This window comes from Excalfactoria chinensis, chromosome 1, assembly GCF_039878825.1.
Source record: "Excalfactoria chinensis isolate bCotChi1 chromosome 1, bCotChi1.hap2, whole genome shotgun sequence".
NCBI classification, from domain to species: Eukaryota; Metazoa; Chordata; class Aves; order Galliformes; family Phasianidae; genus Excalfactoria; species Excalfactoria chinensis.
Window position 1 is genome coordinate 109,230,479 of NC_092825.1, and position 24,317 is coordinate 109,254,795.

The following is a 24,317-nucleotide window of genomic DNA, read 5'->3' on the forward strand; positions in this document are numbered from 1 at the left end:
GGAGTAAACATTTCATGACTTAAAAAAGAGCTGCTTAGATGTCTGAGTTGGCATTTCTTATTAAGAAGTACAAGACAGTAGGATTAAGCTTGTAGATTTAACTGTAAAACTAGGATTTTGTAGGTTTTGCTTACTATACTTTGCTACCCTTATAATACTTAAATTAAGAGTTTTATGTATAATGTTTCCAAGATTTCCCAGGATTTGGGAACTTGACAAATGAGGCTGCAAACATTAGTTGATAAGCTTTTCTGAAGACTTTCATTAAGAGCTGTTAAACATGGACCAAACTGAAGTTTTCCAAAAGCTTGAACTTGGGAGCCCTTCTGAACCTGCGGATTTATCAGTTTTGTAACAAACAGTACTCAATCTTTTTTGTCATGGAGAAGCTCCTGAGTGAGGTCCTGAAAGAACATCTAAAGATGTTTTGTTAAGTAGCTCCATGGAAAGAGAAGATGGTCTCTGTGGGTCTTCAGATGATTTAAATGCTAATTTAATAGTTGTATTTTGATGTTGTCCTGTTTTGTTTTGTTTTTCTCCCTTTTCACTTCAGCTCTCAACAGATTGTCTTGATGTTTTTTGGGTAGTTTGTTGTTTTGTTTGTTTTTAATCTATAAAGTTATATTTGCTCTGAGTAAAAGAATTTGACATGTTTATCACAGGCTACAAGAAGTTAGCTCCGTTGAGCTGAGTATGCAACAATTTCAGATATATCACTGAGTATTTCATCTAGACCACGAGTAGGTAATACTCTGGTCATTCAGTGACCTGGTAGTGATGTAGAAATATATTCCAAATAGTTTTGGCCATGTTTCAGATATTTTTAGAAATAATTTTATCAGTGCTTATTCATGTGCTGAATTTTGTTTCAAATGGTCTTAATTCAAATGACCGAATTATTTTGTGCATATTTTCTTTTGAAAAGAATTGATGTGTATCAGTCTGTTTTGATGTGGTTTGCCAGGGAGTGTCGATCTGCCTGAGGGTAGCGAGGCCCTACAGAGAGATCTGGATAGGCTGGAGAACTGGGCCAAAGCCAACGGGATGAGGTTCAACAAGACCAAATGCCGGGTCCTGCACTTTGGCCACAACAACCCCAGGCAACGCTATAGGCTTGGGGTGGAGTGGCTGGAGGACTGTGTTGAGGAAACGGACGTGGGGGTACTGATTGATGCTCGGCTGAACATGAGCCAACAGTGTGCCCGGGTGGCCAAGAAGGCTAACGGCATCCTGGCTTGCATCAAAAACAGTGTTACTAGCAGGAACAGGGAGGTAATTGTCCCCCTGTACTCAGCACTGGTGAGGCCGCACCTTGAGTACTGTGTTCAGTTTTGGGCCCCTCACTGCAAGAAAGACATTGAGGCCCTGGAACGTATTCAGAGGACGGCTACGAAGCTGGTGAGGGGTCTGGAGCACAGGCCTTATGAGGAGCCGGTTGAGGGAGCTGGGATTGTTCAGCCTGGAGAAGAGGAATCTCAGGGGAGACCTTATAGCTCTCTATAACTTCCTGAAGGGAGGTTGTGGTGAGCTGGGGGTTGGCCTCTTCTCTCGTGTAGACAGTGATAGAACTAGAGGGAATGGTTTCAAGCTGCGACAGGGGAGGTTCAGGCTGGACATTAGGAAGTATTACTTCTCAGAAAGGGTAGTCAGGCATTGGAATGCACTGCCCAGGGAGGTGGTAGTCACCGACCATAGGAGTGTTTAAGAAACGTTTGGATGTTGCGTTGAGGAATATGATTTAGCTGGGAAGTATTGGTGATGGTTGGACTAGATGATCTTCTACGTCTTTTCCAACCTTGAAAAATTCTGTGATTCTGTGAAAACTGAGTGTTGGTGTGTAAAGTGTAAACCCTCCTTCCCGTGTACCAGATCAGTAGAACAACAGGCAGGCAAGCTGCAGCAGTGTTGCTCTTTGCCTATTGGCAATAGTTCAGCCAAAGCAAGTTTTTAAGTCATTAAGGCAACATCTGCCAGCTTGTGTTTTGTTTTGCTTAAATAGATTTGCAGCTGATTGCTGAATGTTTACCCTTAGACTTACTGTTTTGTTTTATAACATTGAAATATAACAAATAGCACTAAAGTGTTCTCAAGAGAAAATGGCACAATGAAGAAAACAGCTATTATTCATTTACTATACGTGAAAATTTGCGTTATGGTACTTTTGTGTTGCTTCCTTCATTTGTGAGCACATATTTTATGTGAATAATTGTATAAAATATAAAAACATGCTTAAAATTGCTCCTTTCCTGGGAATCCACCAAATGCATATAAATTTCACTAACTTTAATATTAAACTGAAAAGGTACTTATATCTTTCTTATATGGAGCATATATTATGATGATAATTGCGTACGTACTATGATAATTGCTTAGGTTTCCAACCCATCACTTGTGTAAGAGGCACCTTCAAATATTTGTATCTTCCGCAAGTTCCCATCCTCAATGTCAATGGAACTTCTGGCTGCCTGCCACGTGTTTACTGGCTTTTGCTGCTTAAGATGCTTTTCTGGCTCCTGGGATGAGACAGGATGCACACGTCAGTCAAACTATAAAAAGTATCTTTTTTTACCCTACTACAGTACATGAGCTGTGAAGATGATATAAACATGTTCATGTACATTTGTATATGTACATATAAAAATACATGTACAATGGATATTTAGAGAGACAGCTTGACTCTTCTACTGGAGAGCTATACAGTGTACCTGCACTGTTACCTTCTGGGAGGACATCTCTGAAGAGGTTATCATTTGTTCATTTAGGCTTGGATTGCTGATAAGAAAGAATTATTGTACCTTTATTTTTAAAAACTAACATATCCTTCTTCTAGATGCTTCAAGCCAGCTCAGTAGTTTTCTTTCCATTCTTCCTCTGTTTTGAGGGTTGATCTGCATTCCTAAAATCAGTGTAATTCCATGGGCATGAACAGCTTTTAAATTTCTTTGTGCAGACACACATTATTTGAGTGCAGTGAAACAACTAAATGAAGAATATTAGTGACCATGAGAACCTTGCCTGTACTTCTGTGCCTGTAGTTGTTCTGGCTATGGAGCTGTATTATTGTGAATTTGAGCGAGAAATCTATACAAACATAAGACCACCGATAAACAAGATATCGATCAAGTGTCCCAGGTAGATATCCTGATTTTGAACTAGCCACAATTGCTAATATTTATTTTTTCTTCATATTGATAGTTTTTTTATTGTCTTTGAAACAATTTGTGAGACTCAAGAAAGTAGTTACATTAATTTTATAACCAGTATGTCATGCCAAAATTTGTTATCCACAGCAGCTTAACAATAGATTATAATTTAAATCTGCAAAAACTGGTGGAAAGCATTGCAATTGTAGGGCAATTCTTTTGTTTTGTAAGAGACTTTGATAGTACATGTTAATATTGATCCAGTTTGTAATTTAAGAAAATAAATTTCAGCTTAGGGTTTTGCCACATACATGTCTTTGAGATCTTTGCTTATTTTTGATTCTATAAGAATTTAAATTCTTTCATTCGGTCCATAGAAGAAACCATGTTAAATGAAAGCAAGACTTTGCAGTCTCAGATAATGCATCCAATATTGTGCTAAAGGGTACATAATTTTATACATCCTCATATCTCAAGAAGTAATGTAGCCCTGTTGACAGTTCTGTTGAATATGAAGAGAAACTAAGTTGTGTGTTGTTTTTGTTTTTTTTTTAATTGTTGTTATTTGTTTGCTTATAAAAGGCATTCAATCCAGACAAAAACATACTGAACTCCTTTCAGTTTTGTGAAACTAATTTGCCTGCTTTCCTCAGTGTAGCAGTTTGTGCTTCCCCAAAGCTTCTCTCCAGCAGTTTCTAATGTTGGTAAATTCTGAAATTTGCCAAGTCTTTATTACCTTCTTGTCATGTGAAAATATTTAGACTTTTGTGTTTAAAATATTAGTATCTTTAAAGATAAAGGATTAAGGTATTTTTTGCTTTTTTCCCTTCAATTGTTAATGTTCCTGTAAAACACTGTTTCATGTTTTACTGTGTTAAATATCACCCCTCAGCATTTCTACAAATATTAAAGATTAAACCAAATACAGATATTTAGGGAGAAGGATTGTTTTATGATGATAGACAAAATATAGGTTACCTGTGTGAAAGGCAGTCTACTAACTGCCTACACCCTGAAACAAATATTTACATAGAAAATACAATCTCAAGTTTGTCAGCAATTGCATCACTTAGCATTGTTCTATCATTTTTTCTTCACAGTACCTGTACAAATGATGACATTTCAGCTGCTTATAGGATAATATATAGAAGGACGTAAATGCTGTTTGAAGCTAACTTCTTGAAAGTCATCTTGACTGGTTACATTCTAATTTTCACCTTACCTTGTTTTCCTCTCAGCAGCCTGCACTTCTATAGCACTGCCACCGCTATGCGGATCCAAGATGCAAAGTCAACTGAGGGTACCAAAGCTTGTTTTGTGAGAGGAAAGTCTTGGATGTGCAGTGCTTTCAAAAGCCTGATGGGTAGAACTGAAAAAGCAGTGCTACTCAGAATGTGGCATGATTGGTCATTTTTACCTTTGTGATCATATTCCTATGATTTTGAGGATTTTTTTTTTTTACTATTGGGGAAAAAAAAAAAAAAGAAAAAAAAAAGTATTCTTGAGTTATTTCAGGAAAGGGTAGTGTCTGCATTCTTCTAAAAGAATCTGTGGGACTTTGTGACTTCAGTGACAAGTTTCTTAAATCTTAATACCGGTGTGAATAAACTGAATGCCCCTGCCACTTGAATAGATACATCTGTGAGCAAGAAACTCTATTACTCCCAGAAAGGCAATAGATCATCTGGAGTTTTGCTGAGTCCACATAGGCAAACTGAAATAACCTCTAAGAGAAAAGGGCCATTGTTCTTAAATACATTTTGTTCAAATTATTTGTCCTGCAGGTGGTTTGCTGAGCTTTTTTAGACTTACGAATTCAGTTGACTTACAATGTAGTGGGTTAGGTTGTTAACTGTAATCCAGTGTTAATGATTTCATTGCAGAAAATTAGAGAGGATGACAGCTCTGACATTTCTCAAAGAGACCTTTAGCCTCAAGTACTGAAAGCAAGTCAATTATTTAAACTAAGCAGAAGAAGCTGAAGCAGAATATTCGAAAGACTTTAAAAACATGATACGTTTTTCCATTTTCATTTTTTTTCCTCATACTTGATTTTATTTTGGACTAAAGTGAAAGTAAATATTATGCTTTGTTTGCATTTACTCTGCTGAACTGTATTCCTTTGTTATGCAAACGAAACGGTTGTAATGCTATAGTGCAACCCAAGAGGACAAAATTCTTACATAGTTTACAGCACAGCATTCTAAGTGGAGAGCAATTTCATGTACTAACATGAATTATGTTCAGAGCTTATTATGGAAACACTCCCTACGATTCTTATTCTTTTGCATCCATGGGAGGAATAGAAGGAGCCAGGTACTAAGGGAGCTGCGAGTAAGCCTGATTCTATGAGAGAAAAACAGAATGTATATTTTTGTACTTAATCCTTTAGGAAATTAAGACAAATGTGTTGTTCTTTTTCTTAAAGGTAAGATTTTCAGAAGAGAGCTTTGAGAGTTTTGGTCTCTGTTTCATCAACAAAAGAAGCTAGTGCTCTGTGCCCTGAAAGTCCAATCTTTATTTCCTGTTAGTCTGCAGATAAATTAGCAAACTGATTATTGTTCTCATCCAGAGCCTATTGCAACAAATGAATGCCTTTCCTTTCCCCTCAATAGACATCTTATCAGGCTTCATGTCCTTTAAAACAAACAACTGAACAGAAATTAATAAAGCTGATGGACTAGCAGAGTGCCAGCACAAAGGAATTTGACCTTAGTTGTCATTTTTTGTTTGCATTATTATTCTCATGATGTCCTTGTTTAGTTTTCTCCCAGTGTTTTCTATGGGATTTTTTTTACAGACTGTTCCATTGCTACTGCAAGCAATGCTTGAACTTGTTGTTCTGTTGTTTTTTAGCTTCTGATCAGCTCCAGTGCAGACAGTATAAGCCTTCCCCTCACAGCCTTGTCAGTCACACTCTTAACTGAAAGAACCATTCAGTCTGCCTGTTAAATCCTTGATCTCCTGGATGTTGTCACCAACTTTGTCTATTTTATAGAAGGTTTTTTTTGCCTTTTCTATTTCTCTGAGTTTCAACTTGGACCACACATTTTGTTGTATAAACTGACAAAGTAATTGACAGCAGACAATGATTTTTTTTTTCTTTCTTGATAAGAATCGGTAGCAAGAGGGGCAAGTTGTGACTCATCCTGGCCAAAACAAGGAAGTGGCAAAACAGAGTTAGAAATGTACTATTCTTATATGCCTTCAAATATGGGTGGTGAGAAATTATTGTTGAAAGGTGATGTTAAACCCACAGATGTAAGAGTAAAGCTTTTAGGACATCCCTAATACCTACAAAGGAAAGAAGAAAGGAAGCAGGGAACTTGTGAAAAGGAAATACACAGTATGTTCATGTTGCTTAACATTCAGTATCCATCACATCTTTACCATTACCCAAAATTTAATTGCACTGTGCTACATTCCCTGACAACTTTAAAAATGTAGAGCTCTTTCTCTTCCACTAAATGTTATATGCCCTGCAAACTATAATAATAGCTCCTGCAAATGATAAGAAATAGTAGGTCCTGGAATTACCATTTTAGCTGACATGTCTGCACATTCATCCTTTGTACAAAAGACATAATCAGTTATGTAGCTGATATGTATCAGCTAAGAACAATAGTGCCCTGCAGCAATGAACTGATACAGGTCCACATTTTTTTTTTCTTCTTCTTCTTCTTTTTTTTTTTTTTTTTTTTTTTTTTTTTAAGTATTATTTTTATCTCTTTAAACTGTATTTTCTATCTTTGAGGCTCCATTTTTTCACCTGACTTAATGTATGGTTAAAAGCAAATTTATTGGTATTACTCCAAATGCCATGCTTGCAAAACCCATTTCCTGCTTTCTGTATTTTATTTTATTAGTATCTTGTTTTTTCTTTTTCTTGTTTTTTAGTATTTTATATGTATATACTTTTTCATTTTATCAATTAAAGTGAAATTAGACATTAGTCTAATTTAATGTCCTTTTTATTTCTTTTTTTTTTTTTTAATCTAAATTATACTCCACAACAACACAACTTATGATTTCTGTGGTTTGTTGTTTTTTGTTGTTGTTTGTTTGTTGTTGTTGCTGTTTGTTTCTTTAGTTAGTTTAGAAAAATATACTCTGAAAGAGATGCTGGTGTTGACTGTTAATAATGGTGAAGAATTCAGTAATTTCCATGAGTCACAGTGCTTATAACATGGCTGAAGCTGATACTTCAGCTGTGTTGGTTAATTATTAATAATCTCTATTGCTCTGTTATGAGCTATATACCTGATTATGAGAGGATGGATTTTATTTTATTTTATTTTATTTTTTGTAATAGCTGAACTGTAAGTCTCGTAAGTGTGGATTTACTCCAAAGGATGGAAAGGAATTAATAAAATCACAGAACGTCTTGGGTTGGAAGTGAATTTCAAGATATAATACCAACCCCTCTTGCCACCCACCATATCAGGCTGCCCAGATCCCTGTGGAGCCTGGCCTTGGATGAGATAGGATGAGACACCCACAACTTCTTTGTGCAACCTGTTTCAGTACCTCACCACTCTTTAAGTAAAACATTTCCTTGTAATATCTAAACTAAATATCTTCTCATTTAGTTTTTAACCATTCCTCTTTGTTCTGTTGGTTTGTGATCATGTAAAATTCTCCTCCCTGCTTATAAGCTCCTTTTAAGAACTAGAAAACTTCACTGAGAATGGAGCCATCTCTTCTGCAGACTGAAGAAGTTCAGCTCCCTCAGCTTTTCTTCACAGGAGCACAGCTCCAGCCCTTTGGTCATCTTCGTGGCCCTCCTATGGACCCTATCCAATAGCTCCATGTCATTCTTGTTGACCACACCATAAATCCATCCAGTCACCAGTGAAGACTGTGTAAAATGGATTTAAATATGGGCATAATATTAATGCCTATTTTTGGTTCCACTGATCTTTCAGGTGCTGGTGTTCATTCACATCTTCATTAAGCAGTTGGTCTTGATTTTAAATCCTTAATTTCTTCAAAGCTACAGATAGTCCAGAACCCAGTACTATTAACAGTGTTCTTTGTAGTGGCTGGTATTTGGAGCACATCTATTTTGAATCTTTCTGCTATCGCATTTCTGATAATTCATACCATCTGAAATTATCCAATTCTTCCTCCTTGACTAACCTAAGTAAATGTTCCACCTTGCTCTTCAGACCATTTTCCTAGTAGTTAATTAATACACTGAAGGAAAAGCCAATTGCATAAGCTCCCAGTGTTCAAGATTGTACAATATTTCCTTTGAGTGTATTATATTTTTTCAGTCTGTTTTGTTTTATGCAAGACGTTCTTGCAGCAAAATTTTGCCTCCCTGACATGATTCTTGAATAGCTTCTTGTATAGGGACTTTACCTGTGGATAGTAAAAATATTGCTTTATTTTCATTTTCATCTTTTCTTTCAATTAATTCTAATACAGATTTGGCAAGTACATCTCCCAAAATACTTAGGTTCTTATTGGACCATAAAACACTTATTAAAGAAATCTAGATTTACATTTACACATGAAAGCAGAAATCTCTCTGAGTACTCATATCTCATAGAAGGCTTCATTTCTGTTTCTATCCAAAAATGACTGAAATGCAACTGCTTAGTATTTTTGTATTTTATGTAGTTTCTCTTTCTACATGTGTATTAGTTTGTGTACTGTCTGTCTGTGGAGGGGCAACATTTCGTTAGCCATAAATATTAAAGGTAACTGAATATTACTACATTTTGGGTGCTGTCATCAGCAGTTTGCTATACGTATGACATGGTTAGCTTGGACAGTGTCAAGTGAGCTAGTCATATTATATTTGCTAGAACACTGTCACTACTTGATATTTGGGGCTACTAAAATTAGTAAGATAAATAAACTGTTCTTGTTCAGGTTGTCATTTCAAGTAAGTTGTGGCACACAAAATGATCAGATTTGAACAGTTTTCTTTAAAATATTTAAGCATTTCAAGCAATTGAGACAAACTGTATTGCAGGCACTGGATAACAGATAACAGGACTTTAGTTTAGATCAAAGGTATGCATAATCGAGAAAGGACTATATAAATTACTCCAGTAAATCAAAATGCCATATAAATATATTAAAAATCTGTAAAAACAATGTGTCATGGTAATGCCATGTGTCTTTGAAAATATGTAGTTTCTTAAACCTTTAGTATTTTTTACTTGTAGATAAAATTGTACCGTGTGCATATGTACAGTATATATAAATAATTCAGTAAAATAGGAGAAGTTAGAGATTCGTGGCTATTTTAAAACATGGAATTATTGATGGTCTTTTCTAATAGTGCAGAACAATTTTTTGGCTTATTTATATTCTGTCTTGCACACATACCTCACTGCAAAGGCAGAATGGAATAGATTGAGTAATGCTATAAGCTGTTTTGTTTTTTTTAAATCACTAATGCATTTATACATCTATTTGTTTGCATTTTGAATAGGAAGTTTAACAAGTTCTCTGTGGTTCACCTATGCATAACTAATAATTGTATTAATATCAGATGAATTCTGTTGTTAGTTCCAACAGAAGGTAGCTCTCTCTAGTGCTTACTTGGGGACAAGCTTAACAATAATAAACAATAGTAAAAGCTTACTTATTATTATCTTGCGAGAAGCTGTCTCTGATTTTTAATGTTTTACATTAATTTTCTTCCTGTTAATTGCATACCTCTTCTAATTTGATTTCTAAGAATCATTTGTCGTACTAAGATATAGTTAAAAAAAATAATAATATGAACAGTGAGGTGGACTGAATGGCCTGAAGCATCTCCTATATGAGGAAAGGCTGAGTAACCTGGGTCTGTTCATCCTGGACAAAAGAAGACTGAGGGCATATCTGATGTCTATAAATATCTAAAAAGAAGTGGAAGGCAAATGGATGAGGCCAGGCTCTTCTCAGTGGTGTGTAGTGATAGGAGAAGGAGAAATTGCCTAAAACTTGTACATAGGAAATTCCTTACAAACATGCAGAAGAAATTCTTTACAGTAAGAGTGACAAAACACTGGAACAGATCGTCCAGCAAGGTTGTGGAGTCACCTTCTGTGGAGATATTCAAGATCCATCTGGATGCCTACCTGTGCAACATATTATAGGGTACCTGCTTTAGCAGGGACGTAGAACTCAGTGATCTCTTGATATCTGTTCCAACCCCTGTGATCCTGTGTAAACTGCCTGAATGGCCAAGCCCAGAGAGGCTGGTGATTAGTGTCATGAACAATTGTTGGAGGATCCTAACACTGGCATACCTCTGAGGTCTATGCAAGATCTGATCCTAGATTAGCATTTAACACATTTGTTGGTGATTTGACTGAAGAGACAGAACGTACTCTCTACATGTTTGCAGATGACACAACTAGGAGGAGTGTCTGATATGCCAGAGGGTCATTCTGTCATCCAGTGGCACCTGGGCACCAGAAAGGAACTTACAGGAACCTCATGAAGTCCAGCAAGGGGAAGTGCCAAGTCTTGCACCTGGGAAGGAATAACCCCTGGCATCAGGGTAGGCTGGGGCCATCCAGATGGAAACAGCTTGGCAAAAGGTTCTGGGGTTCACAGAGAACACCAACAGTGTACCCTTTTAACAAAGAAACGAAGTGGTACCTTGGGTGTATTAGGAGGAGTGTTGCCAGCAGGTGGAGAGAGGTAGTCTTTTCCCCCTACTAAGCGCTGCTGAGGCCACAGTTGTGCATTCATTTCCAGGTTCCACAGTACAGAGAAACTTGAACATATTCAAGGGAAATCAGTAAAGGGCCATCAAGACACTTAACTTACTGAAGCACCCCTGCTTGAGGGCAAGATGACCTCCAGAAGTCCCTTCCAACTTAAACCGTTCGGTGTTTCTATGACCAAATATGTGGCTGTTTCTCTATTAACATCTTAAAATGTTTTTTACTACTCATTTATCAGAATCAAAAGTTACTTTCTTTTTTTTTTTTAACTATATCACAGTTAAACGCTATGTTATTTTCTTCCTAATGAATAGAAGGGCAGATGGAGGCTGGAATTCTTATGAACTTTTCAAAATTATTCATTTGGAAACATATCTGTAGTTAAGTCTTGATATTTCTTGAGGCTTTTCATATGCATTTAATGGATGAGAATTATTTTTTGCAGAGTCATATAAATGTATTCTTCAGTCTTTTTTTTTTCTTTTTTTTTTTTTTCATAAAATAAAACATAAAATAAAATGATTATCAAGTTAGTATTTTCAAACATATTGCCATGCCATTTTACCTTTGAAAAACTGTAAATGTGAACATATTTCCTGGAAGATGATCTGGACTGAAATTTTTCAGCTAATTGGGAAAGCAGAACTGAGACGAAGACTGCCAACCAGATTTTGGTCTTAAGTTTCTATTGTGTAAAATACAATCGCATCTGGGGACTTTGAGCTGACAAGAGTTAGGCTTTCTATTTAGAAATAGAAGCTAAGTGGAAAAGAATTATTTTTAAAGGTGAACTAAGTTCCTACTACAAAGTAAATAGGCTTAAAAACCCTGATATTTCGAAATGTCATCTCACATAAAGGATAGTTTAGTGATCATTAATGCATCTTATATACAAGACTGTTTTGAATATATCTGTTAGATAAATAATAGCAAATTTAAAGCTATATTTCCTTAGAAGACATTATGGTGTACTTCATAGCTTTCTTTCAATTAGTTGAAGACAGAGAATTATGAAACTTTCTGTGAACAAATTTGGAAATTAATTTGAGAACATGTCTACCTATGTTAGGGAAATAAAATGCATCTCCCTAAGCCTTGGATAACTTATCTGGAATCTATAAAAGACTCTTATATGAGTGATTCCAAAAAGGTGAATTGCAAGCCAAATCAGGCATATTTTCAACTGATCAGTCAGCTGATAATTATTTAAAAGCTCTTTGAAGTGAAAGAATATATCACAAATACTGTGCTGTTTAAGAGTTACATTTAGAAAAGGGTCAGAATTGCATAGGAGAATGCAATATTTTTGGTATATCTTCTTGTGTCATGGTGTTCCATAAACAAATAGTCTGACCTCCTCACTCCCCAGCATAATGTTCTGGTGCACTTATGCCTGTTTCCACTTTAATTTTAAAATGTTCAAAATTGTTCTTTGATGGATTTGTCTGCTAAGAATTTTTTGCCTTTTGAAACTTATCTGAAAAAAGAGTTAAGGTAATAATGGTAGGACTACCACAAAATGTCTCATTCCATTTGAATCAGTGACATTATAAATTTGTCTGGAAGGTTTTGATATCAAACATTTATTGAGTTCTGCTGAATGCAGTGAATGTTTCCTGAACTTACTGAATTTGGCTCTGGATTTTTTTTTATTTTTTATTTTTATTTATTTTTTTAATTATATGACCTCAAGAAAACTAGATATATGTTTTCTTCCCAGTTCTGTAGATGCTCCATAATGATCATTTGTTACGTATTTCTCTGCATTTTCATATTACCTCCAGTTATATTTGCTTTTGTATTACATTGTTACTGCAGCAGGACTATTTCAATCCCAGTAATTTCTTATTGTGAGGAACTTATTCAGTTTCATATTTCTGAAGGAATCTGACACCTGAATAGTAAACAGTAACTACATATATAAGATATAGAGTGATTCTTTACAGCTAATATTACGGTATTAGATTATGAAGATAAGATACAGTATACAGTGTACACTTTCTTATATGAATGCTAACCAGATTTGGCTATCACTTGATTCTGACTTAAATATCACTCAGCTGGACAATGACTGCCATCTTTTTTTATTTCTGTTTTTAGCAGTTCTGTGTGTGTAAAAATACACTGATTTAGCAATAGGTGTTTTAAAATATTTCCATTCTATCTATCTCGTAGCATCTTTGTGTAATGTGAGTACTGTTTCAGATCCAGGTTTTAGAGAAGGAAAAATGATGTGTTACATAGGTGTTTATTTAGTTTTTCTGCTATTTAACATGAGTTGATGCAATTAGAACTGTATGTGCTGCCAGGGAAGCTTTCCAGTCTAGAAACTGAGGCTTATTTCTCTTGAACGGCAGCAAATCACTATTCTGCTGGGCCACAAAGCTCAGCTCTCAGAGGTTGCAGTTTTAAATGAAATCTGCACTAACGGTTTAATAGTATCCTTTGTGAGCCCTAATTGATTTTATGTAATGCCATCAGTGCATTTCATAGTCTTATTAAATTGAGTTTTCTACAGTAATTAAGAGTAAGAAAACAAGTGCCTTTAGAACCCAATTATTTTTATCATCAGTTTTAATTGCACTTCAATGTCTTAGAAAGCCAAGATTGTATCTTAACAAATTATATCTGAGTAATTAATATGCTTTTTATGAGATGGCAATGTTGACTGTGTTGGAATCTCAAAAAAAATGAAATGTTTTGGCATCCAAGGAAAAACATAATTCCGAGTATCATAGACTGTGAAGTGTGAAGGGGGCCTGATCAGAACAATAACCTTTCCTTCTTTTGTTAGAATAAGAGACCATTTCTGTCTGAATGATTTGGATTTTAGGATTTCTTCATTCTCTGACTACTCTATTTAATGGGAATAACAGAGTTGTTAAATCCTATTTCCCCGTGTTTTCTTGGAACATTACTCAGATGATACAGAATCATACTGGAATCATTCTGTGAGTTCAGATAATTTTGTTTTGGGGAATTGAAGCATTTGAAGTTCATACTGAGGGCTATTAATATATATATATATATATATATATATATATATATATATATATATCTTGTTTGAACATTGCTCTGTTCCTATAAGTCATCTTTAATGATAGTCTGTGTGTCAACTGTGACAGTTGTGTGCTGTTTATATTCTTTTTTTTTTTTTTTTTTTTTTTTTTAAAAAAAAAAAAAAAAAACAACTTAGGAATTCTTAACATTTCCTCTCTGGAAAATGATTTATTTTACTTAAATTTTATTAATGGGTAAGAAATCTCAAGTAAACATAAATTGTTTTCACTAAAATAAAGCATAACATTAAATGAGTTTTTAAAGGAATTCAGATGATCTGTTTAGTTAGAAAAGGCCAATGAGGAGTTTTCCTCTTTGATATCATAGGTCCTCTGCACTGATATCAGCAGGTGCTTGTTTGAAAATGAGTTATTTAAAGTGCGTATGTGATTTTGTTCTCTAGTGTGCGATATTTCCTTTGGTTTTTGAAACCCTTCTCAGTGTGACAAATAATGGTGCAGAAGAAATGGTAGATTAATATCCAGTGTTGATCTGAAACACTGTGGATATATATAACTTCCCTCCTTTATTCCTTCTTTCTCATTAAATATCAACGGTACTTTGATGAAGAAAATTAAAGAACGGCCTGAATTCAAATATATGCTTCTCAATTGCTTTAGTGTCTTCAATAACAAAGAGATGAGTTCAAAGGAAAATGCTGTTTATTTAAATTATTTTTGTTATTTTCTCAAAGACTGACTATATTGAGAAAACTGTGATAAGTATAGAAACAAGCCAGCCAGTGAACAGTATTAAAATAAATAGGTTTTGTCTATTGCTACATTCATTTTCTTAAGTACATAAACACCAGAAACATGTTATTATAGTGTATTTTCATGTTTTGCAGTTTTACAATAGAAAATGTTTTGAGGAAAAATAACAACAAAAAAAATTGCATATTGCTTAGCAGAGCATCTAACTACTCTTTTATGTTTCCCCTCCTGCATCTCAGTAGATCATTGGATCACAATGTCAAAACATAAACGTGAGTGCATAAATGCATATAGAAAGTACCCTGATAGTGGTGGGAATCCTTTTCAGATGGCTGAATCAGCAGAATGGTGCCTGAGCTTTCTCGTCAGGCACCAACAAGGGCATTTTTATCTGGTTCGTTCAAAAATCTTTTCACCAATGAAACAAAATCTTTCCTTCAGTTCTCCACCTCAACTGTCTTCAGGGAAGTATTAGCAGGGATAAAGATCAGACAGAGAATTCTAGAAGGCTACTTCTGTCTTTTTAGAAGTAGATTTTTCATCAGGCTTGTCCCTTAGTCTTTACATGAAAGGACAAAAGCAAAAAATAGTAGAAAAAACTTGAGAGACAATCTTTAGAGTTCAGAGTTCTGTAGCAGCACATCAAAGCTTTCCTGGTTCCTCACCCAGAACAGTGAAAACCAAGAGCCTCTGGTTAAGAGTCAACTACATCTGAACTCTGGTCTCTGGAGAAATTCAGATGCCAGTTTTGTAGCTCTGTCCTTAGGTGCACTTTGCGGCTTTCTTATCTTTGCTACACAGAAGTAATTTCAAAGATGGAGTTATATACAGGTAATATTAGAAAAAGTCATTCTGTCAACTTGGAATAACCCTTTCAGATCATGAATTAGAGAATGGTTTTCAGAGTGTTCTGGGAAGAGTTTTCAGAGGCATTCCAGAGTTAATTTGATAATCAGTCCCATATTAACATATAATAACTTTAGTTGTCACTATAAATTATCAATTGTTAGGTTCTGGAAGGAACTTTCTCTAAGCAGAAGTCCAAAAATAAATTCAGATAGTTTATTTTGAATTTGCGTTTTAAAATGCTATCAAATCGGAGTTATTTTTAGGATTTCATGTTACATTTCTGAATTGAAAATTGGTAGTCATTTTCTCTTCTTATCTGAGACATCTCCTACTGTTTCCACTCTGCCAGAGGGTAAAATATTCTACCTCTTTATGATTGCTTCATTATCAGTTCAAGTTAAGGCAGTTGAAGAAAAGTTACTAGTAAGAGTTTAACTGTATTTTGTAAGAAAAATTAAATCTTACAACAAAGTTTTGAAGTTGCTTCTTTGTCATACCAGCAGAAGTGCAATAGTCCTCATGGAAAAGGCATAAACTGTTTCCAGCATTAGTAGGCAGACATATGTGATTCAAATTGTCTTGTGATAGTTGGCCCCAGAAAAAGAAAATTCAAGTAACAGGTTGTTGGGTTTTTTGTTTGTTTGTTTGTTTTTTGTTTTTTCTCTTATTGTGTAGAATAGTAATGTCAAAAAGGAGAAAATACAGTTCTACACCAAGGTACATGAAGAGCAGAAGTAAACCTTTTACTGATGTTTTGCCAGCCAGTAGTCCAGGTTGTTTTATTTTACAACACAGTGCAATAACAGTAGATCACCACAGACTGCAGATGGAAGTGTGATTTAGTGATCTGTTGAAGGCTGAATGATGCTGTATTTCTCCACTCTATCACCCTTAAAGAAACACCTGCAGAACATACATTTCTGTTAGCCCATTATAAATATTTCTGTGCGCACTCTTCTTCAAGACGTTCCTGTATGCATTCTCTGCAGTACATAGACTAGTGTACACTGGCATAATGCACTGCACTTAACAGTTTCCTTTTAACTGAGCATCTGAAAACATTAAGCACTGTCTCTTGCCACATGTATTGTAAGGTAAATAAGCTTTACAAATTTACATAAACTAATAGATCTTCAAAGAACGTGAATGATTCATTTCAAGTATTATAGGAATTCTTTATGGTAAGGGTGACAGAGCACTGGAATGGGCTGTCCAGACTAGAGGTTATGGAGTTTCCTTCTCTGGAAATACTCGGAACCAGGCACTTTCCTGCTCAAGCTCCTGTAGGGAACCTGCTATGATTCTGTGATTTTGTGTAACACAATACAGATGATAACTTTAGTTAAAAATACAGTAACTTGCTTACAGACTTAAATATCATACATACTGTGGATAACTTCATTTTTAACTTTTTTTATCTTCTCAAACATTTTTAGCTTCTTTAAAAGCTATACTTCAAAGTACAAGCTTTAAAAGTTCTTATTGTATTAGTGTCTTGCAGTAGAGGCTGCTATTTCTTTCAACCTTTGCTAACCTTTTTCCACGAATACAGGGGTTCACACTTGCACATTTTGTGTGACTTACTTCATCTGAAATGCTTTCACTTCATTCTGGTTTGAAACTTTCAGCCAATACATTCAAATAAAAGCACCATGATTTCTGTTGTCTAACAAAACGTATGATAATCAGTGTTGGCCAGTTCTCTGTCACTGATCTCACTTGGTCTTAAAAATCGGCACCCAGACTAGACTGTGGACTGTCTCATCTGCCTTTAATTGTGTAAATTTTAAGCTTCATAATATGTAAGTTAGTCATGTAACCTAGCAACGTAGTCAAGAGAAAAAAAAAAAAATGACCTTGAATCTAGTTCAACAAATCTGTAGAGACAGAGAAGGAGGAGGAGGAATTAAATTCCAGAAATGCTTGCCTCTGTGTTTTGCAGGGGGAGTGTTGTTGCCTGTCTTCTGAGTGTCTAGATCAAAATAAGATGAATTCCACCATCAGTATTTCTCCCAGGGATATGATATTTTTGTATTGCAGTAGAACAGAGGAAAGAAGGATCATCTGGTTAAAAATCATTATTCCTGTGAACATATTACAGTATTGCAACAGTATTTTATAGTGTTTGTATTGTTCAGAGTTTCTCTGCGTCATGTTCCATTTTTACACTTAGCACTTACTAAAAAATTAAACATATTTTGATGTTACAAGGTAACAAGAAAACAGCTTTAATTTGCTTTGGTGCAATAATTTCTTGTTCAATATATGTATTTAGGTCTCTGCTCTAATTTTATGTGTTACCTTACCACATGCTGGATTTTATATTAAGCTTTACTCTTCATTTTTAGACCTTTTCTGTATTCTATACTCATAATGTTGGAGTAAATAGAAAGCCAAGTAAAGTGAAGCTTATTGATACACTGTAGAGTTATTAATGTAAGTGAAAGCTAGGTCTAGCAATATTTAAAATGCAAAGTACTAAATATTTTCTGGTGAGTGTATAAGGAAGTTTGTAGATAAGTAGAAGATTTTTGTTTGTGAGAAAGATGGGCTATACGATTTCTGTGTATCATAGAAGTACTGGTGGATTGTTCATAATTAAAACCTCCTTCTTTACTCAGATCAGTAAATTGCTGGGTGTTTTTGTTTGTTTTTTAATGTAGTCTGTAAATTTCTCTAAAAAATAAATGGTCATTCAGAGTAATACTTCTAATAATTTTTTTTTATTTATTTATTTATTTAATCTGTGCTTGTGTTCTTATATATGCAAAAGCTTCAAGTCCTGAGATCCTCTCCCACAGCCCTCCCCCCTTTTTTTTTTTTTTCCTTTTTTATTTTTTCCTCCTAAACTCCTCACTCTGTATTTGCAGGACATTGTTACTAGAGTTAGATTTGCTACTCTGACACCTAGATAGGTGTCTACAAGATGGATCAAAAGGAGGATCTGAGGAACTACAGGCCTGTCAGCCTGTCCTTGGTATTGGGGAAGATCATACAGCAGATCATCTTGACTATAATCATGCAGTATCAATGGGGCAACCAGGGGAACAGGTTCAGCCAGCATAGGTTTATGAACGGCAACTCCTACTTGACCAGCCTCTTCTCTTTCTGTGACTGAGTGACCTGCCTGTTGGATAGGGGAAAGGCTGTTGACATATTCTACTTAGACTTCAGCAAAGTCTTTGATTCTACCTCCCACAGTATTCTCTGTGGCAGTGCATGGTTTAGATGAGTATACTCTTTGCTGAGTAAAGAATTGTCTGGATGGCAAGGCCCAGAGAGTGGTGGTGAATGGAGTTAAATCCATGTTTTGAAGAACTTGAATGTGAAGAAACTATTTTGCCTGATTCTGCAAAGGCTTTGTGTGCTGATATTATCTATTATGTGCTTCAAATTTAATTGGAATAGCAGTAGAAAGCATATCTTAGAATAGAACTGTGCTCTGAAGAACTGGATAAAATATTTTTAGTTTACGTACATTACTCAATTTCTGATTTCTATGAAACAAATGGGATGCTATTTTTTAACATTATTAATAGATAGGTAAAGTCAGTAGATTCCAGGTAAAAGATTTTGTGGTTCTTAGTGGTTTTTGTTGTTGTTTTTGTTTTTCTCGTGTGTTCATGCTGATTTAATGTATATTGCTGTAGATAGCTATGATATCTATGAAATTATGTTTTTAGTTTAATAAAAAATCAAACTTTCTTTTTACAGAAGTTGTTATAAATGTGAGTAGTGGCTTAAGCACAAACCTGCTTTATATAGATGGAGTACAAATTTGAGCAAGAGATACCTTCCACTATTCTAAACCTGTATTTCTCTCTAGTCCTGAGAGGCCCCTGGGGATATATTCTAATAAATGCTATGCTTACCAGGCTGGAAGACAGTTCTCACATAGACAATTCTTGTAGTTGGTGACAGGTGAATCTGAGATCAAAGTCCAGTCAGTGTCTAAGTTTTAAACTATCTGTGAATGACTTTGTAGCTTGAAGAGAGTTGAAACATTCAATAGCTTTCTCAGTTCCTGAGTTGCATTCTCAGTTTTTGAATGAAATAAAATCCAAGAATAAATACTTTTCTTACAAGATGTTTGAGAAGAATGACTAAGATCCTGAAGGATGAAAAAAATATGGCAGAAATGAGGCAGCTATTGTGAAATTATCTCTTAGTGTGGTTTGCTTTTCTAAGTGAAATGAAGTGGTTGTCCACTCGTGTACTTTGACTGACTGAATCTTTCTGTTATTACATTTTCCATTTCAATTTACATATATGTTTGTTAGAAAAAACGTGTTCTTCGTGACACCTGGCAAATCTTGTCTCAATTTTTTTAGTTATTTTCTTACATTAGCTAATACAATAGCTTTTGGTATGATAGTATTACTTATTGGATTTTACTGTCTCTGAAGGACAAGAAAACACAATTTGAAATAGAGATTAAGAATTTCTTGGTCTCATCTGATAAATTGACGATGAATTGCCACTTTAGAAATTTTATGTCTGATAAATTCTTGTATCTTAGTGTCTATCTAAGCAACTGTAACTGCATTACAAGTCTATGTATGAATACCCAGATCATCATACATGTGCAGACTAAATATCGGTGTATATCCAATTGTATTACTTCTACATGAAGTAAATTATCATGTAGTTTTACTAAATGTTTTTTGAGCTTCAAAAAGTATTCAGTCATCATACTGTACAAATATACATGTAATACGGTGGCTAAATAGCCTTGACAAACTCATAGTAATGAACAAGATGTTATACTTTTTCTCTTCTCTAAATCCTTATTTAGATCAAGATTAGTGTAAAATCTTGGTGTTTACATGTAGGATGCCTACATTCCACACGAATGCTGATACAACACAAATGTATTATAAGAACTGTCAGCACCAGAATTCTTGGGGCTTTTGGATTACAGTTTAGCTACTCACTAAAGATAATGTAGTCTTTACATTTAAAAACTCTCTTTTATCACATGTATGATGGAGATTTTGCAATTCATGTCTCATTCTTTTTTTAATTCAAAAACCAAAAACAGTAGCACCTTTTTAGAGTTATTAGGGCATGTTGAATGCAATTTCCACAGGCTTCAAGCCTTAAAAACTAATAATTAAATTCATCACACTGTTCAGAGGCCAGGAACTATTTTGTGCTTTCTAAAAATAAACATGCTTCGCTACAGTACTCCTAATGACAAATAAAAAAACAATCTTTGATAAAAACGGTAGGATATTTTTTTTATATTGTGTATTTTTCAGGTATGATTTTTTTGAACAATGAAGTAGCTATTTCCTTGGTTTTTAGTTATTTCTTCTAAGAAAGGGTTTTAAAAGAAAACACAAAAAGCCTCTACCTGCCAAAAGCACAGTACGAGAACATCATTGTAACTAATGCATCTGCAAACACTTACCTGGATTCGTAAGTGAAAAATGCACAGTGTGTCTTTGTTATATTTTTGATTTAATGTTTGATGCTTATTTTCTTCCTGCGTGTGCTTCATTTGACTCTTTGTATTGCACAGAGTTAGTGAACGTGAAGCCGCACTGGAATCAGCCCTACTGATGTTGCAGGAATTCTACCTGGATCTTGAAAAGTTCCTCGCTTGGCTTACGGAAGCTGAAACAACTGCTAATGTCCTGCAGGATGCTACACACAAGGAAAAGACACTAGAGGATCCCCAAATGGTCCGGGAGCTCATGAAACAGTGGCAGGTAAGTCAGGTGCTTCAATTTCAGAGGCATGTTATCCAACAAGACATTTTTTTCTCCAGCGTGCAGCTACTTAACAATATTGAAATGGTGTTGAAAAAGAAATCTGACTGCTACTAACCCTTAAGTGTTGCATTGTTACAGAGATCTAAGGTCAGTTACACAGATTCTATTTGACATCTTTCTGCATATATTGAATTTGAAAAGGTATCTACAGTAAAAATTTTCATAGTGAGTGGCTGGACAATTTCCAGGGAGTTTTTCTTCTCTGAGAACCAAAAATCTTTGTAAAGAGAACAAATGTTGTATTTGGTGTTCAAGGGAATTCAGAGATGTCGTGAGTTAAAACCATGGGATGCAAAACCATGACGAGAAGAAGAATAAATGGTGAGATGGTGCTCTTAGAATCTGTTGTTACACTTTCATTATACTGTCCTTATTATTGAGAGGAATGTGTGTATGTCTGCATGAGTTTTTAGATGTCTTAAATATGAGGTGTGCTGGCTTTTTTAGAAGGCAGGATCCTATTATAAAGAAATAGATGATTTTTGTGTTGACAGTGCATTCTGAACCTGATATTCAGTCAGTGAAGACTCTATTTTTTAGTTTATTTCTGAAAAACATAACGTGAAAAATCATACTTGTAAGTGGTTATATGCATATTAAATGGAAGTATTACTACCTTCTTTTGGCACTATTGTATTAACTCATGGTTTTAACTCTATGAATGAACTCTGCTAAATTCTTTTATGCTAGAGTTTCGTACCTATAGTTATGTTTGTACAGAAATGAGATGCGAACCACATTTTCAATATGAGTTTTCTTTATACTAATTGTACTCTATGCTAATATGTCTTCAGTCTCCATGTGTTTCTTATTTCACTTGGCAGGAACTCAGACAGCAGGTTTGTATTTGGACAACAGTTCTCTACTGAGCAGTTTATCTTCAGTACAAGCTGTCTTTTTATATTGTGTAGATTAGGTTTAGTGGTAGTGGTATTAAAACAATGGAATTATCAGGTATTTGCAAAAGGTTTTTTTTTTTTTTTTTTTTTTTTCTATGTGAATATTGAAAAATGAATTATTGTTCAAAAAAGAGATTCCTAAAAATTTAGGCCAGAGTTTCCTTCTTGAATGTAATGGAACTTTGTAGACCTGTTTATCCATTTAATAACTAAAGATCCAATCAATAACCTTTTAAAAACATTTCCGTAAAAGTAACATCCACCTATATTGACAAAAGGGAAAATAAATGTTTACAAGTCCTTCCCCTCATAAATAAATAAAAAAAAGTAGTTATAATTCCATCATGTAAACAATTGCTTTGAACTGTAAGCTTTTTTTCTGTTGCTCTTTTGTGCTCTTAAACTGAGATGTAAGATGAAATTTTTGTTTTTTCTTTCCCCGTAAGTATTGAGTCTTCTAAAGAAAGAAAGATAAAAACTACGCTGTATCTGCCATTTCATTTCTAAGAAGCTAAAATATTTTTGTTCACTAACCTTGGCTGTATGAGAAAAAAATATATATCTTTAAAGAAACATTAGTATGCTGAGGCAAAAAATCAAAACAAACAAACAACAACAAAAAAACAGAAGTTCTACTGTCTTTTCTTTCTCAAAGATTCATATATACATATGTAGCACAAAACATATGGACTTTGGGTTAGAGTTGGTGATTAAAGGAGCAAATACGTTGACAGTGGTGGCTTTTTACATTGTTTGCATCTTCATACTGGTCTCCATCTGTTAGATAGACCTGGATTTCTTCCTGGGCTATCTGCCTATCTCAGTTTTTGTCAGCCTATTTGTGTCATTCTTATGCCCCCTGAAGAAATCTCATAATTCACGAACAGAATTGGTTTTCAAATGCCCTTCTCCTGAATGGAGTCTGATAGTTATCTTTCTAATAGCTGGTAGAATTGTATTCCATTATTATTTTTTTTTTCCCTGCCTCAAATAGATGAAAAGGGTTTTTTGTTTGTTTGTTTTTGTTTGGTTTTCTACTGGAATAAGGAGTTTTATGTTTAAGTAAACAGAATACTGCTTTGTTTAGAAATATTAATCAGGAAAGATGATTTCTTCCTGTATTTTTTCAAGAATGACAGTAAAGTGGCCATTCAAGATTTGCATCTTCTTTCATATCATCAAATCACTTATTTAAAACATAGTTACTACTATTAATTTAGAAGGATGCATCTTTTCACTACTGTTTGCTTTTAGTAATTAAAGCATCATATTTCCTCAGTTGTCCTGTTAGAATAGGGACTTCAGTATCAGTAAATGCTTCAGGTGCAAGAAAATTAACCTTAAGTGATTTGATATATAAGTAAATGGTAAATGTATCCCTGTGTTAATAAAAGAGGCCACATAGCAAGACACAGTATGAAGTCATAATAGACTAGGCCAGGATATTAAGAGTGGGAATTTTTAGTCCTGTATGTAGATGACTCATTGAATCAAGAAGAAAAGCAGAAAAACTAAAAAATAATACATTACAGGATAATTAAGAATTAGAGAAAAAGAATTTGGTTTGAGACAGCAGAAATAGTATTATAATGATTACTGCAAATTGATCCCGTAAGGAAGAAGATTTATAGCTGCACTAATGTCTGTGCCATTGGAGATATGTCTGTAAAAATAACATGTTTATATGTACCTAAACAGGCCTGAACAGCTGCCCAGCACATGTCCTCCTTGTGTCCTGTCCCAGTGTAGGAAAGGTTTGAACTGCTTGCAGCTACAGTAGCATTTTTCCAATTGACTCTTTGTTTTCCACATGAAATCAGATTTTATTTTCTCTCACCAGGTAGGCCAGGTCTATGTCATAGAAGTAAAACAGAAAGGTAGTTTCTGATTAAAGTTCACCATATCCCAGTCTTTTGAAGGAAAGTTTGACAACTTTGGCTTATGGAGTTGATAGAAGTTACTCTTAGTGTGATATATGCAGTTAGATTTTCAGTGTTCGTTATGAAGTTGCATGGACATGTAGACTGTGAAAGTATGTGTGATGAGATGTTACAATTCTGTATTAATTTTCTATTTTTAGACAATAGGTGCAAATCAGTGCTTTGATGAAGAATTTTACCTGCAAATAATGAAAAAACTATATTTGTGAGTTCAGTAGTAGCTTTATCTTCCTGTCACTAAAGATATTTACCTTACCCTC

The 24,317-nt window shown here is 34.7% G+C and overlaps 1 protein-coding gene across 18 annotated transcripts in view; it reads left to right on the forward strand.

Annotated features, from left to right (window-relative positions):
• The window catches only part of DMD (dystrophin), a 1,110,121-nt gene that overhangs the window by 857,396 nt on the left and 228,408 nt on the right, over nt 1–24,317 (forward strand). For all 18 annotated transcript variants that reach the window (XM_072349305.1, XM_072348356.1, XM_072348443.1 and 15 more), the window contains one exon: nt 20,966–21,155. In XM_072349305.1, coding sequence (XP_072205406.1) covers nt 20,966–21,155 — 190 coding nt within the window. The remainder of the gene's footprint in view (nt 1–20,965; nt 21,156–24,317) is intronic.